At 37.7% G+C, this 19450-nt stretch overlaps 3 protein-coding genes across 6 annotated transcripts; 2 read left to right on the top strand and 1 right to left on the bottom strand.

Annotated features, from left to right (window-relative positions):
* Positions 1 to 661: 661 nt before the first annotated feature.
* On the bottom strand, positions 662 to 3351 carry LOC105266375 (uncharacterized). Its single transcript, XM_011304492.1, has 5 exons — positions 3320 to 3351; positions 2486 to 2805; positions 2186 to 2391; positions 1727 to 1965; positions 662 to 1650 (listed from the first exon to the last, which is right to left on the bottom strand). The coding sequence occupies exons 2-5, from the start codon at positions 2802 to 2804 to the stop codon at positions 1521 to 1523; spliced, it is 894 nt and encodes a 297-aa protein (XP_011302794.1). The 5' UTR covers position 2805; positions 3320 to 3351; the 3' UTR covers positions 662 to 1520.
* Positions 3352 to 5239: 1888 nt separating this feature from the next.
* On the top strand, positions 5240 to 9135 carry LOC105266374 (uncharacterized). The gene is made up of 4 exons (XM_011304491.1): positions 5240 to 5345; positions 6337 to 6558; positions 6915 to 7142; positions 7379 to 9135. The coding sequence occupies exons 2-4, from the start codon at positions 6340 to 6342 to the stop codon at positions 7499 to 7501; spliced, it is 570 nt and encodes a 189-aa protein (XP_011302793.1). The 5' UTR covers positions 5240 to 5345; positions 6337 to 6339; the 3' UTR covers positions 7502 to 9135.
* Positions 9136 to 9861: 726 nt separating this feature from the next.
* On the top strand, positions 9862 to 14787 carry LOC105266372 (breast cancer anti-estrogen resistance protein 3). 4 transcript variants are annotated; one of them, XM_011304486.1, is made up of 6 exons: positions 9862 to 10119; positions 11821 to 11956; positions 12196 to 12435; positions 12503 to 13117; positions 13183 to 14017; positions 14118 to 14787. In XM_011304486.1, exons 1-6 carry the CDS (start codon positions 10076 to 10078, stop codon positions 14447 to 14449), a joined length of 2202 nt encoding a protein of 733 aa, XP_011302788.1. In that variant the 5' UTR covers positions 9862 to 10075; the 3' UTR covers positions 14450 to 14787. The 4 variants fall into 4 exon arrangements, with proteins under 4 accessions (XP_011302788.1, XP_011302792.1, XP_011302789.1 ...); XM_011304490.1 differs by having other exon boundaries at positions 9864 to 10119; positions 12503 to 12934; XM_011304487.1 differs by lacking the exon at positions 9862 to 10119 and adding an exon at positions 10978 to 11339.
* The last annotated feature ends 4663 nt before the right edge of the window (positions 14788 to 19450 follow it).

Raw genomic sequence — 19450 nt, forward strand, 5'->3', positions numbered from 1 at the left:
GGGTTAGGATTAGGATGAATTTAAATGGGAGTAGATTTTCTGGGGTAACCGGCAATGGATGATTCTCATTATTTGACTTTCACTGATGTCAATACAAGTTTGTCACTGATGATAATCTAAGAGCTTATTGACAGTCGTCATTTAGCTGACAGCGGGCAATAGAGGCAACTGCGTCGATAAGGTAGATCCCTCGGATTGTGCCATATAGATAATTGAAATGCGCCTTATTATCCTTGTAGTTAACGCTAATCAAATTCACGTTTTCAAATGCATTTGCGAATGTTTTATGAGAATGATAATTAATATCTCGGTTATTCATTAATCACCTCCTCATATAAATCCTCTGCGATATCTGCATCTGGAGATATCTCTCTAGATATAATGTATTATACATTCGTTGGCTGAATATATTTCGCAGTCATTCATATTCAATGTTCCATCCCCAACAGGTAGTATAAATTGGGAAAATTCAATTTCTTCTCGTAAGGCACATTCTCTGGAGTGAACTTGCAAAAGATGGATTAATTAATTCATTAATTCGTTACTCTGAACAAGGGGAGATTTTTGTTCGATGTAATGGCCCTGTCTGCCCATTCCTTAAAAATCGACTACAATCGATTCATATCGACTCAAATTAGTATTTATAATCATGAGAGAATCGTAACCGGACGGGTGGATTTTTTTATTCTGCTACATTAACTTTACATGAACATTGATTATACATAATGTAGCTCGCTCAAGATACACACAATGACTGATCCTAACTTCACATGTTTATTATTTCAAATAGAGGCCGATCGATTTGTTTTCCTAAATTCGGATAACTGAGTGCTGGTATAACATCTGCATCTCGACTAGATTGGTTTGTTTCCACAGAAGCAAAACGCTGCGTACCGAACGGGCATGACATTTAAGACTATCTGACCGCCTTAAAAATAGTCACTTCTCGATTGAAGATGATTTACAATCTAGTAACAATCTGACAGAGCTGAGTTATTGGACCCTGCGAAATGTTTCATAGATGACTAATCTGTTGATATTACACACGAAGTGAAAATTCCACAAAATTCCCCACCCGAAAATGATAAATAGATGTTCAATATTCATCTCAGGAGAATTTTTACTTTCTTCATCAACAAGAATTCAGTCAAGACATTTGTGCTTCATTTACGGCACCGAGTGGGGTGATTTTTTGGTTATTATTCCCTCCGTGTATCATATATTTCATCAGTTAGACATGGAATCGGAATGCTAACATTGACGAGACTAAATGTTATGTTCAAATATACACGTATTTCGACACTGGACCAGCCGGTGTTTACACTGGACCAACCAGATACACTAGTGTTTGATTAGGATTTGTCTTTTACGAACATATTTGGCAGACTTATACGCGAAAATGCGGGTTATCCTGATTCAATCCCGGCATTCCCAATGTGTGACATTATCTCAATGCCTAATGCTTTCAGCTGAAATTCTTGAATGTACTCGAGTTCTATGCCTCTGGTTATCGATGTTATTTACATTAAACTGCAGAATGCAACGCCATCCTCGAAGGCCGATTGAATGACAGTGGTTTCCATGCAGAATGCTCCATCCTCGCACATCGTTGCTAGTCTCTGTTGATGAGCACGACTTTCACTCGACGATCTGAAATCAATGGAGATCATCAAGCACATAGCCTGCAGCTTGACAGATTCATCAGGACTTGGAAGGACTATCTGACCTGCGACTGATCGCTCGTAATCTCTGTTGTCTGACGTGTTTCTTGAAGATCATGTTGGGATTTGACCCATTCCCCGTATCCCGAACAATCTCAGTCTGGGACTGATAAATGTGATGTCCATTGCTGTTTGCTGTTGGATCGCAAGATGAGATTGACCAAGGTGGTGGTGGTGTGTGTGATCGCGAGAGTGTTGCATACTTGTGGCACAAATAGTCTTCGTAAGAAGGAGGAAGTCCAGCCTGTGGGCAATATGAAAGATATTATCGTGGAATCGATAAAGGAATTCCAGTTGAAATGATCCGGTCCGACGGCTCTCGGTCTCATTGCAGGGATGCTTGCCGCCAAATTGAAATAAAACAACTCAGAAGTTGGATCATGAAGTGATCCACGCAACGCGTGCGCGACAACCTACATAACCACAGGAGAAGATTGAAGTTGAGGAAAGGGAGATTCTTTTACCTGGCAGGACTTGGCAACTGCAACGTCATATGTAGGTGGGGGTGATGTCATCGAGGGTATTGCGTACATTTGTTGACAATTACGGGATGGTACTTCCGGAAGGGCACTGTAATTTCGAGTTATATTTGCACTGCTTTCCTGAATCATTGGCGATGTAGCGTAAGCAACTACTTGGACCTCATCTCTGCTTGAGTAATCATCGGAATCTGGAAATTATCAAATGGAAATCATTGAGATGTTCAGTACTCAAAGGATTGAGAGTACAGCACGTGCAGTGCAATCATGGACATTTTCCTTTACCGATGTAGACGTAATGGGATTCGGAACGCTCAGCGCTTCTGCTTCTCCTAGAGAAATTGGACCTCTTCTTGTGTTCTGTATTATTCTTCGGAAGTCTTGGTTGCTGGGGAATCAATGTACTACTGCCACTGTCAGCGGTTCTTGCTCTACTGATTTGATATCGCCCTTTGGATTTGTCATTTTTTCTCGATCGCACATCAACTTCATTGCCATTCAATGATTTAGACTTGTCCACCGCTGAACTCGATAAATCATTACGCGAGTTCGATGATTTCAATGAGACGCTACAGCCGCAAGTCGGTGTATACCTGTTAGGCATTCTGCAATCATGATGAAGTAGTTTCCAAAATGAGCACTTGAATAACCACTTGACCTGCTATTACAACAAGTTGATGAGGTTGGCACATCGGTTAATTAGAGAGACGTGATAATTCATGATGCAGTTATTGATTTTGGAAAATGGAATGCTCGTTCATATTTCTCTTCTTTTTTTTCGGAATTATGGACGTTGTAATTGCTAGATACATACATACACCACAAATTGCATGCACATATAGTACGCATGTGCCACCATGTAGTTGCACTCAGATGAATTAATCTAGAAGGTACACTACCTTATTGTCGGTGTCAGCTATTAGTATCTCCCATGCAATGGTACCAGTAGAAAATAATATTTATGCATACGTCAATAATCGCCGAGGGGTCGTAACAACTCCACATATTTGATAATTGTAAATAAAATCTATTGTCATACTAAGAAAATTAGCCAAATAAAATCCTAATGGACACATAGGAAACTAGGACATCATTGAGGATGTAAAACAGGACTCTTACCTTAAGAAATAACTGACTTTTAAATTTATAACTCTCAATGAAATAATCAGCGATGAACTGTTTTATTTATGAAATATTATCTTTATTCAGTCATAATAATTATGTTACATGGATTATAGATGTTGTCAGTTGTTGTAACGTTCAACTGGGACTGAGCTTTATACACGTGAGCGCAAGGTACCGTCGAATTGGGTTGCGAGTGGTGGGCGAGCTCAACTTGGTGTCGCGGAACAGAATGAAGAGAGTCACAGTATTGGTTTATTCGTATCAGAGTGAGAATACATAGAAAGAGTCAGACCGTCTCCATCCTTTCCCATCGATTTACTGATAGTGGCGCGCGCGTCGCTATTCGCGGCCTCATCATCCCACCACCCATTCCATTTACTTCGGGTTCTTCAATCTCTCAGCATCTTAGACGGCGATACCATAGGGTGTTGCCAATATCTTCACCTCAATCATGAAATCGTTCCATCGTCAGAGGTCAATAGAAATATCGACTTGAGCTGTTTATTACCTAAACAAATCGAGACCGTTGACCTAGTCAAAGAGAACAGCCCAATCTTTGGGCAGACATCACATTCTCGTTCTCACGAATTGATTGTCATATCCTTGGACTAACTCTCGAGCATTCATCACCGAAATATCGATACACTTTGGATTATCTGGAATTCTCCAATTCTTATGTCAAAGTTATGGTGATAATTGTTGATATTAATGATTGCAGGAAATTATAGGCTGATAGGGGCGGAAGAGACTCATATTTATCATCTTCATGATCGATAACTCGTCGACCTCCTAATTTTTCACTCTATACATGGACTTCTCTGTGAAACACTTGTCTTGCTTTAGAGTGGAGATAATAGGATTAGAATTCTATCAGTTCAGAGAGTAGAGGGATGACATAAAGCAGAGTTCATTCAAGTGCAGGTCGCCTCGCTCTGCCATAATCTACCTAAATAAGCTCTCAGTTGCATACAAAAAAACGTTGCAACTCGGTACATTCCAATGTGACCTAGAAAAGCCGGGGGATGCATGACCCACCCCAGGCATTTTTCATTGCTCCATTTTTGTTTTGTTCTGTGTGTATGTGTTTTTTTTTTCTTCTGTTTTGTTTTAGAAAGTATTTGAGACCGTGGGGGTTCTATTGTTCGTACTGAGATTCATTCTAAGCTTCATTTATTGACTGTTGAAAAGCGGGTTGCTTTGAGAATTGATTACCATTCGTGAATTATTCATTTGGCATTTTGTAGCCTTCATTTGAGGTCAACCTGTATTTCATTCTGTTTTCCCTAGTTCTCTGTGTAGAGGCGCATTTTCTTCTCATTTCAATGACAAATCATCACAATTTTTCCGTCATGTATTGCGATCCGGTATTATCATTTCTAGCACAATGGATGGAGTGCATGCTTTGGACGCGCTTCTGTGAAAAACGACTCGCAGGAAAAACTAGTGATAAGAATTACATGGATTTTCACTGGTGTTCTGTTAACAATAATTAATATATACAGAAAATGAGGAGTGGGTTGAATTGTCTAGCTTAAATTCAGAGAAGTGATTGCGTGAGGTTACTTCAAAGCGAGTCAACAGGATGAACGGAATGTTAACAGAGACAATAATTTGATCGTAAATAACGAGGGAGAATTCCTTGTCTCTGTTGTGTTTATTTACACAAACGAATCTCAGTTCTTCGTAGAATGATTATGGGGTTGTTTTTGGTGTTGAAAGTCGGGAATGTTTGAAATTTTTATGGAAATATTCAGTCCATTCAGGCAATGGACGCGTCTTCTGGAATTTTCTGGCATGTGAATGAGTCCCGATTTCCGTAATTAACGTTTCCCGCTCGTGAAGCTGAAAGAAAGCTCTTGCAAGTCGATATTGGATGTGTTATCAGAAGCTACCGCTGTGTGGAGCTCAGCGCGGTTGAAACATGGCTGATATGCTATGATACTGTGCGTATATATTGAAACATCAAGATTTGAAGTGCTCATTTGAGGAAGTACCAGCAGAGAGAATATTTTCAAACGCGGTAAGTCCACTGATTTTTATGTTTTTCCGACGATTGGAGAGGTCGGTGGACCTGTTGGAGATCGAATATTTCGGGGATTCAGAAAAATTTCTGGGGAGCGTAGAAATTTCAATCAACCGAGTTTATCGCGGTCGATCAATAACACGATAGGGGTGGTGTGTTTTGACGGGATATTCATGCTCATGCCTGATGGAAATTCCGTTCTAGAATGAATTTCGAGGATTAGTTTTGAAAAAATAATCTCCCAGATTTTCATGTGTAAATCAGAAGCAAAAATTTTCGTATGATCCATGATTTTCAATATCAGTAATAATATATTTCATTCATAATTGCGTTATACCTTCACTGCATGCGCGTTGAATTTAACTTGGTGTCAAATTTTGACGTTAAATTTAAAACTGATGTCATTACCGAAAATGAGATTTTATCTGAAATAACTATTATAAATATTTTTTTATTAATAATATTGATTATTTGTTTGTGAGACTGTTAATTAAGTCGATCACTTTGAGTGGAATTGATGATATCATTGATATAATAGATTATTCAACAGAATTCCTGGCGGAAATAAATTGTATAATACAATAAATGAAAATATTTTTATAGTGGGATCAATAAACGAGCAATTGGCTATTGCTTTATGCGTTAGTTTTTTTTCTCTTTTTTCATTTCTGCCGATACAATTGGTAGTAAGCTTCTGAATGGATCTGGAATTATTCTGACAACAATTTGTTTTTTTTAAGAATTAGATAGGTGTCTGTGGGTGGGAAGGTGGCCAGTTAAAAAATTCTCATGAGAAAATTATTTAAAAAATTGGTAATGACCGGTAATTGAGGGCGAGATGGAAAAATCTCGATTCTGTTAGCATCTGGAAGGTTCGAGGAACATAAGGAAAAAATTAAATCATTAAATTTGAAAATGACGAATAACAACCGAATGGGTGATGTGACGATGATCTTCGAATTTCTATCAATGGGGTTTAATTTTTAAGAATATGGCGCCATTCAAGTTCCACTTCTCAAAAATGTCAAAATCACGGAGTAAGGAGAGTAGAAATAGTACTGATAGTGAAGAGCCCACATGCCTCATTCAAACAACATCGCGAAGCACACCTGAAACACCGGCAATTGAGAATATACCAGGGATTCCCGAAGATTCATCAACTGTATTTTGCAGCTCACTTCCACCTTCGTATGAATATGTTCTGGAAGAGGTGAGATATCCTTGAATTTTTTTTGTAACCCACAGAAAAATATTCATTAAAAAGAAAATTGCAAACAATTCCCTATAATTTCCAATACCACGTGAAATCTCTCAAAAATCAAAATTAATAATATACATATATAATCATCAATAATCATTTCTACGAAACTGAGTAATTTTCGTTTCGTTTCGTTTCGTTTCGTAAAATTTATTGATGTTTGTGGAAAAATGAAACGACTTCTCACATGAATAAATGAACGAATCACTAGGCGAGTGATTAGTTTTTTTTATCCTTTTCAAAACGTAATCTTCACGTTAATATTCCGGTAATTTCTATCTAATCTCACTCAATCTTTCGGGATTTAGGCACGAATGAGACAGACAGGAGAAAATGACGATGAGCAGTCGGACAGCTCAAGCGACAAAGAAACCAATTACAAAGTTGAGAAAGAAGGTTCGAGTGCTCGAAATAGTATTCAAACTCCTGGTCCAGAGATATCCCACAAATCAAGTAAGGAATTGTACAAAGCTGTCGCTAAGCAATGTGGAATCACTTGCAAAATGAGCGATCATTGCCGATGCCTCGATTGCCAGGTGAATAATTATCAGTTTTACGTTATTCATATAATAATCAATACAACATCGCTTCCCATAATTGCTCATTACTCTCTAAATTACTCTCTGCCTCTATTAGACAAACACAGCTTTATTGAAATAATTGTTGGTAATATCTGAATAGTGGGGAAAATTCGATTGTTTTTGATTCAAACAATTGGCTTATTGTCTTGTACGTCAATTTGAAGTTTAATTGGTTGCTTTTTGTTACTCAGGGTCGTTATTTTGATTGTGAATTCGAGAAGGATGAGCAGGCAAAGACTGATGGTGGTTTGAGTGCTAGCACGCCGATGTTCCTCTCCGAAATAATACATGGATCAGGTTGTGTACTGCTGTAAATGCGGATTACTTCGCTGGATAAAACGATGACGCGGGGGATTACTTGCTGAATAGTTAATCGATACACGGAATAAGTATATAGCGCTGTTAAATTTTACAAGGAACCCTTTTACATTCTTGTAAGTTACTGGAAATACACTTTAGGTGGGTCTATTTTTTCACCTTGACACTAGAATAATTGTCGATAAATTTACATTCTTTATTTTCCTGGAATTTCTACTGAATATGCTTTTATCTTCGTTGAGCTCAATAATTCGAGGTTGAAGAGGTACATCCAGAGGAAAAAATCTATTCCACGAAGATTTCGTTGGTGACACACTTAATTTTCTTAGAATCTCTAAAAATATCTAGAAAAATTATTCCATCATTGGTTATTGAAATTATTTCATAAAATCGACAGAGGAGGGAAAAATTGAGGGTCCAAAGTGTTTCGTAGACTCGGAAATGATTAATTCATTAACGCCGTGATATATTTTTTTTGTATGAAAACGAAATTGTTTGTCAGACGATTTTTATTGTTAACGAGATAATATTTTTGAGGAGTTATTTTTTTTAATGGACAATTTTTCCTCTCAGTGAAAAATACACTCGGATTATTCGGCAGTGAATTTTTGGATATTTTCGGGTGTCTCTTGGATATTGAGGAAAAAGGGGCAATTTAAATTATTAAAATCAAAACATACGGAGTGATTTTTATACCTGATACGTTAGAGACTAATCAATGTTGCCTCTGTCCACAAATATACCACAGCACAAAAATACTCAGATAGTGAGACAAATCATTTACCGACTGAAACAATTCTCTTCACCGCCGATTTTTTTATATGAAACTTTATACTAAATGAATGAAAGTCCTCAAAATGACAAATTTATATAGATAATTTATTATTGTAACAGAATATCTTATAATTTTTTTAAAAAATCTTTGACATAATTCGATGACGTTAAAGATGTTAATCGTTGGGTTCCAAATTATAAATGTCTATTATAAAGTTGAATGTATTACTTATCGCAAGACGATATAAATTACGACAAGTGGGTGTACTTAATTTAATTGAATATCATCTAGACTAGATAATAAACATTTGACTCAAATTTCTATCTCAATAGTCAATAGATTCCTGAGTAGTTTGAAAAGACGAGTGCGAAATAAAAATGTGATAATTCATAAATAGTGATATCAAGGTGATTAATTTATTTCATTTGTCTCGATACCACTATTGATGACAGTTACGACACGAATGAAACATGAAAAAAATGTTAGACTGATTTAGATAAGGATATCGTAATTTTTCCATGCAAAAGAAATATCCTATATTTGAAACAGATCAAGTTCCATTTGTGATTCTGTAATAATTGTAAAAATATTGTGTACTATAGAACTGAGTGGCGAGTCACGTTAATGAAGAGTGAATATGCGGGCAATTTGATCGAATTCATCCAATATTTTAAATAAGGATTTGATGGAATGGCCCATTGAGATGAACCGGCCTCATCAACAATCTTTAAAATGTCAAACAATTGAATGTGTATTTTATGTCAATAAAAATAAATCCTGTATGTGCTGAAAATTGCACGAATCAAGTCCCTACCTAGAAGGAAAAATACAAAAAATATAAATTAATGTTATTTATCGTTTTATTATTATTCTTAGTCGAAGGGTAGAACTCCTGATAGATTCCAACTCTTGCTTCTACGAAAGTAAAATCATCTCCTACTAATAAATAATTTCCTCGTATGTGCGATTGTGATGACGCGTTTTATATGAAACTAATGTGATCGAATTCAGCGATGCTGGCTCCAATGACATCATCCAAGCGGATGTGTACAGAGGATTGAATGCACTGAGATGAGAATTAAGTAAAACCAATGATTTTTTAATTCAAACGTTCGGTATTTTTCAATACTGACAAATAATTGATTGATGATTGCATGATTAATGCATTTTAATGCATTATTGGGAGATTACACTTGGAATTTCAATTTAAAAAATTCGAAATGTTTAACAATTCTGCATTGAGGAATAATTTAACTTCTCGAATTGTCTGGTAATTCTCTATTATAATAGTTATTGTGGAAAATAGGTTTTCTGCATTTTTAATTTATTGAGAATTAAATTGTAGTTCAACTATGGAGACCATGAAAATTCTAGTTTGAAAAGGAAAATATTAAAAGAAAAAAAAATAAATAAAATGATATTTTCCCCACTACGATATTTTTTTCTCAGTGTATTCTCTTTTACATACCACTTAACACTAAACGTTCTCTCTTTTTTCAGCTTATTCTCCCTTCCCTCGACTTATCACTACAGTATTTCTCCAATCTCCCTCTCACTCACCAGTAAAACCGATCTCTCACTTGGACTCGCACATTCCAAATGATCCGTTTAGTTGAGACCTTCTGTTTGCACACTCCCGACTACTTGTTTCCAGTTAGCGTTGCATTGCGATAATGTTATAGTCGGAGTGCTGGTGCATTAAAATCTGCAGCGTAACAAGAAAAAAGTTGGCATATGACGGAAAAAATCGCGCAAGTGTTCTCGTTTTTTTTTTAATTACGAATGTAACAGCAAAATGGGAAAGATAGCGAGCAAAATTCGGAGAGCCTTCAGAGCGAAGTTAGTGAGTTCAAATTTTTATTTCAAATAGTATTTCAACAGGATTAACTGTTCAATAGAATGATGCCGATACGTACGTCGAAACTCAATTAGTTTGAAGGATTCGGTAAATTGAATGGAGATAGATCGTGTGCAATTCATTCGTTAAAATAACATGTGACTTGCTATTTTAAATGCGAGAATGCCGTCGTCTGAATGTCAACGGCTCTGGTGAATGGAATTTTTATCTTTTTGATGGTACACCAAAGAATTTTAAAATACCATGTGGAAGGAACCAGAGAGGATATTGTGTGACGAGTTATCTTGTGTAAACGTTGAGTTTATCAGTATTGGAGAAGGGATTTTAACTTGACTCTGAGTGGTGCATTTTCAATAATTGTGTTTGAATTTCGTCACGCGCGGTAATAATAAGCAAGAGCTTAAATCACCCATTGTCTCTGAATTGTGTGTCATATTATGTAATATTTCTCGACGCTCGTCCAGAAATTTCGCTTCGCCAACTTGTGGTATCACAGCACAACGTATTGTTGTTACATGAGATGCCGTAACGTCAAAATATTAAATTCAAAACTAGATATAAAAATCTTTCTCAGCGGCAGTTACGATTTAACATCAAGATTTTATTTCTTATTTTTGTTTTAAACTTTTAATATCGTCTGGGGATGAAATGTGCGAAGGCAGCAGTTGTTTGAAGTAAAATGGAAAGGAAGAAAAAGGAAGAAAAATTATTTTATTGTCGCTATTTTGGCTATTTTTAATATTTATAATAATAATAATAATAATAATTTTAATAATTTTTTTTTTATTATTTAGGGAGTCAATATATATGATTACAATAATTAATTAAGGGAGAGACTCAGTTTTGTAAAAAGATAATTTTGGTAATTTTTTTTTGTGCTTGAAATAAATCCATGAAAGATTCATTACTCCCTCGAAATATCACTGGCGAGTGCCTCTCATCAGCCCGAAATCGTCGGATTCAACTTTCAACCCCTCCAAGCCACCCCAATTCTTCCCCAAAAGATACATTGCACGCAAGCGCATGAATTCTCCCCACGAATCGGCGGAAAGAGTCCCATTTCATGATCAATAATTCCAAACCAAAGATTCGTCGACGTTGCATTGTTACTACGCGCTATTATTCAATCCTCCACATGAAAATCGGATGAACAATTAAAAAAATTATATTGCCCCATGGATAATTTCGAGTTGTCATCGACGTAAGTGTTGTAGATTACAAATCTCCACCGGGAATTACAGAAATACGCATGCGTCGTTGTCAATAGAGACGAAGGGATTCACTAGGGGGTGAAACTATAATATTCACTTCCGTATGACTGCATTTCTGGTTACTGATTATTTGAAGGAATAAATAATTATGCCATATGCCTGATGACTGATCCGTCAGTGACGGAAGAGCAGTCCTATTTTTAGTGACCACTGGAGGAGAGTTAAAAATCTCAGGGTTCCCCTTCTCCTGGTTACGGGAATGTGCCGATAGGACCGAGGCATAGGTTCAGTAGGGTATGAGCACTCGTCGAATGCCACAACCGAGGCCTATATTTACCAGTGGTATTTCCGATGATGTCATGACGTTTCGGCGTAACTAGTGATTTTTTTAATAAAAAACACGTGGGCTATTTTAAAAAATATATAATCAACTTTGTGATGATTTATTGAGTGGTTGTTGGGGATTTGCAGAAATATCAATCCGGTAGAATGGAGGGACGAAGACCTTGGAGATAAGGGCGATGCCGATTACGCTGAATGTGCACCTCGACGAATGGATCTGCAGACAGTGAATCAAGACGAGAATTGCAGGGTCAATGCATCAATGGTGAGTACAACGATCTCGTATTGTTATTTCATGAATATCTGATACCGAGATTTTGGAATTGGAGGGGGTGGGAGAAATGGTGGTGATTCGCCGGTTACACCCTCCTCTCAAGTGTTGTTTGCACCTTCAATCCTCGTGGGTTCAATTTTATTGTGATCAATAACTCTTCAGTATCTTATGCTAGTATATTTTGGAATAGATGAATTTGGAATATTGTTGAATGAACAATTGCATTGCAGGAGCCATCCGAGGAAGCAACCCGTAAACTACTTGAACGTGAGCTCCGACTGTTGGATCCACGGGATTTGCGATCGCATGCATGGTATCATGGAAGTACATTGAGAAATGGAAGAAAGGGTGCTGAGGCCGAGGTACCAAATGACGGTGACTTTTTGGTTCGGGACTGTGCCTCCCAACCGGGCAATTACGTTCTGACAGTGCGATGGAAGGGTCAGCCCCTGCACTTTGTCATCAACAAGGTAATTAATCAATTTATCAATTTGAAAGAACTCATTAATACTTCTAAATGAACTGGACGGACAACAGGTTGTGCTGCAGCCGGACACGGTCTACGAACGGGCCCAATACCAGTTTGAAGATGATGCATTCGACACAGTCGCCGACTTGATAACCTTCTACGTAGGAAGTGGCCGACCAATCAGTCAAGCCAGTGGAGCCCGCATCATCAGCCCAAAGCCTAGATCAATTCCAATCACCTGTTTAGCATCGGTGAATCAAAGCTGCTCAAGTCCATCTGCTACTTCTCTATCAACATTTTCCCCACCTCGTCTACCCCGTAAACAACAGCGAAGTCAATCTCTGACACCTCAACAGCCATTCCATCCTGAGAATGATCAGCATCAATTTCGATCGCAACCGAATCATCTGGTTCAATCAAGCACACTACCCCGCGCTCCACCAATCCAAAATCAGCTCTCATCCGGATCTTTCTCATTGGGTCGGCAGAAAATTACCAGGGTAATTTCAGATCCCGCTCTTCAGCAGCAAATACAGAATAGTCTTAATCATCAGTCATCAGTGGCACCGCCGAAACCTCCTCGCGTACCATACATACCAAATCAACAAGTACATTCTCATCTGCATCATCATCCACATCATCCACATCATCATCATCCTCATTATCATGCGCATCATCATCAGGTGAGAGTAATATGTTTGTGCATATAATCTCAAATCCAATAACATTGGTAATGACACATTGACAGGGATATCCAGCATCTGGGAGTGACAGTGGAAATGGCTCCGGTGACAGTGAATTCGAGGCAAACAATTCTGGGGGTAATAATCCACCTATTCCAATAAAAGGAGTGATTATTCGCAGTCACTATGGATTATCGAATGACGGTCAAAACGGTCATGGTAGCGATTACGAATTATCAGCCGAAGAGCAGCTGGTGGTGGCAGCCCCATCTTTTGAAATTCTCACTCTCCTAGATATGGAAGGTTTCTCCACTCTACTCTTACCCGCTAACGATCATCGACCCCTTGACCCAACGGCCCTGCGAGGTGTATCCGGTATGCTCCACGATTCAGCACCCAGAATCCTAGCTTCACACCTGACGCGTCTCGATCTCGAGCTCATTCTTCAACCAGGAATGGGAAATAGATTTGGCCTGAGTGGATTAGAACTGGCAACTCTACCACACGGTCGACAAGCCCGATTGGATCTCATCGAGAGATCTGAGTGCATCAAGTTGCTCGTTGCTGTAACCATTCTCGCTGGAACAACAGCTATTGAGAGAGCAGCAACAATAAGCAAATGGATAAAAGTGGCTATTGATACTAAAACTGCTCTTGGAAATCTTTACGGTTTCTGTGGTGTTATGCTGGGTCTCTGTCTACCTCAAATCCAAAGACTTGCCAATACCTGGCATCTTCTACGCCAGAAGCACACGGATGAGGCATTCAATTTTGAAGCTAAACTCAGACCAACACTGAGGGCTATGAATGAGTGCACTAATCCTCAGGCTCCAAACACAACACTTCCACATTTACTCCCGGTTGCACTACTAGGTGAACGGGGTCTTGACGACGTATTAGGTAAGTCGGTTAAATGTCTGAATATTGATTGAATAATCTGTGCAATCCCATTACTGATTATTGTTATTTATAATTATTTGTTTTTGTTTTTTGTTTTCAGGGACAGTAGCAGCGTCAGGACTTGTTGCTGCAATTCTATCATCATGGGAGAATTCAGCCCCAGACTGTGGTCTATCGATTGTGTGGGCGCATTTAGAAGCAGCTAGAAAATTGACTGAAAGCTTACCATTATTTCGCAGAAATGCCGAGATCGCTCTGGAGGGCTCGAGAAGTGATGAGCTTTTGTTAGACGCATTTCGAACGGAATTTCATATTAAATTTTTATGGGGCAGCCGTGGTGCGGCTGTTGCACCTGAAGAGAGACATCTCAAATTCACTCAAGTTCTTGACGCCATGTTTGAGAAATGCACAACGAGTGAAGCCGCTGCGTAAGAGAGGAATTTTATGAATTTTATAATGAAATACCAATATATACGATAATACTAGGGTAATATTTGAAATCAAACTGTATGTGTAATAGAGAATTTCAGTTATCTACATGATGTATTATATGACTAGTGTAGATGAATAACACAACGTATCTTCAGAGACAATATGATAATAACAAGCGGATCCAAAGAGTCCCAGTGATCATGGGCTTGAAATTTCGGCTGTACTAATTATTATGTACTTAAATCATTGTATATTCTATTAATCACATGTATACACGTTGTTCATATTTGTTTACCATAAATATGGAGTATTATAATAAAATGGGAAGATCACATGAATATGAATCAAAATGGGTGAATCGTTGTACCGATAGATATCCTGTGTAATTCAATTGTGATTGCATGCCCGGCGGAAGATTTTTCAATAAATCTTGCGAATCCTCATTTGACTTTCATTTTTACAGCCCTCCGGGCATTCTGCGCTGGCAGAAAATCGAATAACTTCTAAATATGAATAATTGTTTTCAGCGGTAACGAAATATTTTAGCCCGACGGATTAAATTTTTCTCATATTATCATTATTTATAAGCTTTATTTGTTTGGCGGAGTGATTATCAGGTACAAATGAAAAATCATCAGCCGATGTGCGGTATTCACACAGCGAAATAATTAAACTCGCCAAAAAAATGTATTAACACCCCGAGGCAATTTCCAGATGGTTGGGAAGGCTGAGCATTCTCTGATTATTGATACATTCTCAGGCAAGCATCAATCGGTTGAATATTAATTTGACCTAGATGGTAAGTGAATTAATCTATTCGAATACCTAAATATCGAACGACGCATCCCACAAAATCGATCGCTGAATAATTGACCTTTCCATCGAATTTCCGTTCACTCTCCCTAAATAGAGCTTTTCCAAATTCTGTAAAATAGTGTTTAATGAATGAACAAGAGTCAGAACAAGAGGGTATGTGAAAGAGAAGATAGGTTGAATTTGTTGGGGAAGACCTCATAAAGCAGCACTCCATTTCATTCAGGAAAGCCTCAAATGCTCGTGAGCTTGAAGGGTTAACAAACATTTGGGCAGTAACACGTTATTTTGATGTGGCTTGAAGCTTTACTGGTTTCCACCTAATAGCACAATGTATCATGATGTATTGATTGGAAGCTAGGCTACAGGTGGTATTCTCACGCATGCGTTATTCAACGTACACCACAGATATGAATAATCTCTCGTTCTCTTGTTACAATCACCATCACATCGAAAGCTATCTGCATCCCTGAAAGAGTATTAATAACCCATAGAACTTGGATTCGCGTAGGAACACAATAAAGAGAAAAATAAATAGATTAAAAACAATATATTGAGTTACGATGAAACTTTACGTAATCATGGATATGAGGTTGTTAATCTATGCGGTACGGTGAGCTTTTATGTTTCGATATTTTTTTAATCTTTTACGATACGCTGATAATATTCCCGGGTAAGGTACAGCCGATTCTTTTGTTGAGCCATCATCTCTTCTATTTATACCTTATATTCCGCTTATAACTGATACAAGGACTGAACATGAATGGCTAGAGGAGCGAGACTCGGGATTTCAAAAGAATCCGACGCTATATTGGAATTCATCATCAATCAAAAATACAGTGCTACGTTGGGGCTTTCAATACTGATGCTATCGGTTTATTATTATTTTTTTTTTCAGATTAGCGAATATATTCGTTGGTCTAGGATTATTCAGTGGGTCAACGCAACACTGGACCTTCGAGCGCACGATAATCCAATGAAGCATTGTCGCAATGTGCTCCCATATTATTCAAGTTAATCGATTTTATAGTCTCAACAATGTGTAATATTGTTTCAACGTACATTTCCATATAAAATCATCAGGCGTCTGAATATTCAAACACTGAAAATCCACTTCTCGATTATTTGAGAGCTCTTGAAAAATTAATATTTATAATTATTTGCCTACAGTAAAAGGAAATTTCCACTGGGAATGAGTCCTCGGAGATGGATTCGAGGAGGAATCACCGATCGTAATGGCCTTTCAATAAATGAAAAAAATATTACAACAAAATATGTAACAAATATCGATGGTAAAAATTGCCGAAAAAATAGATTTCCGTATAAACTCTCATCCGTTCATTTCTCACCGACAAAACTAGGTCATATATCGAGATGACCATACGTTCTAACAATAATAACGACCCCCCGTCCTCCCCTAATCCATCTCCAAAAAATTCGATTAATCTCCTCCTAGTTCTCCTCCAATCCCAAGAATAATAGAATTCGTTTTGCAATAACAATACAAACCAATTCCCCCGTACCCCACCTCCAATATTGAACTGTAAATTGATAAATGGTGGCCATGAAATGATTCTCCAATGATTCGAAGTTTTCCCCACAATTAGAATTGTTCTCCAGCCAGTCTTGGTAAAAAGAAAAAAAAAAGAGAAGAAAAAGAAGAGAGAAAAAAGTGCCTCCATCCCCACATAATACCTATATACGGTATTTTTAGCTGGGGCAAACGCGCACTGGCTGTTGAGCTCCTTTTTTCGTTTAGCTTCCATTTCATCCCCCCAGTTCACAGAGGGATAGTTTTAGCGCTTGCGTATTCCAACTCATTTCTCCTTTATACCTTACCGCTGTTGTCCTGTTACCTCCACATACAGCAGTATCTCTGCACTCAGGGGATACAGCAGTGATACGCCAGTTCCGCCGCATCAGCACAGCGCGCCGCACAATCGTGAGTAGAACAGTATGAGAACTCAACAAACAAAAATAATAATAATAACCTAAAATCAATCGATTTATGAATAATTAACGAATATATATTTAAACAGTAGTTGCTTGCACCCACTTATCAGCATCTGTACCCCAGAAAATATTTAGGTTTAAACTACCCCCTTCATTCATTGACTGATACTCAATCGCTGTCGCTTCTTCGTCTCCCCATTTATTTAACCCCAGGTACATATGTGTTTGTGATTGCTCCTTACGTGTGAACTTTCAAGTCAATGGATAACATGTCATAGATCAGTGTTTACCCGTGCTTATTTATCAATATAATTACCCGATATTCGATATTTCTGGTGACGATTTATGGTATCCGTTCGTTACTTCCCTGTCGCTATTGATATCAAGTCACTCTATCAGTGTCGATTATTATTATTGTTTCATAAAAAATCATTGCGCTACATGCTGAGACGAATGCGAGGTGGAGATGCAATAATTCAGTCCAAAGTGCAGATAATTTATCTTACGAGCAACAATGAGAGAAGATTTTTCATCGTCTATTTAACGACCTCTGAAGCCCTTTATATTCCCTCATTCGTAGTCGTAGAGATCCTCGGAGAGCAATTGTACAGCCACAAGTACATTGTTTTTAGAGATATTAATGATTTTATATTATGTTGGTCACTCTGTCGCCGTCGGGATTGTATTTTTCCGTTATGATCATTCCGTTATGCCAGAGACAAGATAATTTAATGGACAATTCAATAGAAATGAGTGGGTAGACCATTTAAACATATACTCAGCTATCTTCGTGAATTGAATTTACTTTTGTTTGCTAGTTTTCCTAACACCCCCGTGGAATTAAATTTTAATGAAACAAACTCGTTGCTCCACAAAGTTTACCCGAGTCTGTCGTGACACTCCTTCACCCAACTCAAACTCAATTTGGTGAATTTGTGTATGTAATATAGTACATTTACCTCGGCACTAACTTGACTGGTGAAAGGTCAAAATAAACAGTACATATTGAATTTGTCCTGCTAAATATAGCGCAATTTACTCCAATCAAATCATCAAGACATTCTCTAAATTCAGCATTGAGATTTACTCATAACTGATCAATCCAATAAATAGCCGCTTGCTTATCCACCGTCTTGTCCAATCGTTTGACGATAAATGCTGAGAGGTATAAAATAATGCCACCTGTTGCGATAAAACTCTTTTGCTGTACATACCACATACTCGGTTAGTGGACCACTGCTGCAGAAAACGTGCTCCATCACCGAATTTAGCGGTGTGAGGTCAAATAAAAATACTCTAAATAAATATACACTCAATTGATAAACGAAGCCAACAAATCAATGGAGAATTAAACAGTAACTATTACCTGGACATTAAAATTTTCACAATTGCACGTTGAGCCTCTAGTTCTATTGTTCATTAGATATTTAACACTGCAATTTAATTTATTGATCATTCCTCATTGCAATTGACTTTGTCAATAGTTCGGGGTTGTTAAAGGTTTCGCGTCGGCTGGGGAATGAAGTAACAAGCTGTATGAAATAATTCCCAAGAAACCAGAGACTTGTTGCACTTTGATGATGGGTCGAATGTCGAGTTAATCAATCGCTAGATAATTGACGGTTCGTTCAAATGGCGGTGTAATTAATTCGAGAATGATTAATGGATAAATAATTTTTGACATGATGATGAGGTGGCAGCGTTCAACTTCATCGTTCAATTTCAACTTCGAGTTATTGTGTCAATCGATATTTTGTCCGTCTTTTGGGTGCATTGATCGGTTCTCACTTAAGCTTCGAGTAGACATCTATCGAATCGATGAAAGCAGGGAAGAATGTACTCGTGCGTAGAGCATATTCTCTCGAGACAAGAGATTTTTTCCTCAAAAGCTTGGATCTCTTGAGTATTTCATTTCAAGAGGCTGACGTGAGACTCTCAAGTTGACGGTTTCTTTTTCCACGGAGGAATAATTATGTTATCTGTCAATTCACTTATAAAATTAATCAATCAATAATTATTCATTCATAGCAATTCAGTGATTGTAATGTAATAAGAGATAAAACTTGGGAATAAGTCTTGATTGGAGTTGATGCAAGGGAATATTCTCTCGTCAATTATAAGAATCGGAAAATATGTCTCGAGTTTTTTTTCTTAGGAGTTCGATTATATAATAAAATAACTTGCGTAAACATCAGAACTCTTAACAACTATTTTCTATCCATTTGAATTGATAAG

This window comes from Fopius arisanus, unplaced genomic scaffold (assembly GCF_000806365.1).
Source record: "Fopius arisanus strain USDA-PBARC FA_bdor unplaced genomic scaffold, ASM80636v1 scaffold00038, whole genome shotgun sequence".
Lineage (NCBI taxonomy): Eukaryota > Metazoa > Arthropoda > Insecta > Hymenoptera > Braconidae > Fopius > Fopius arisanus.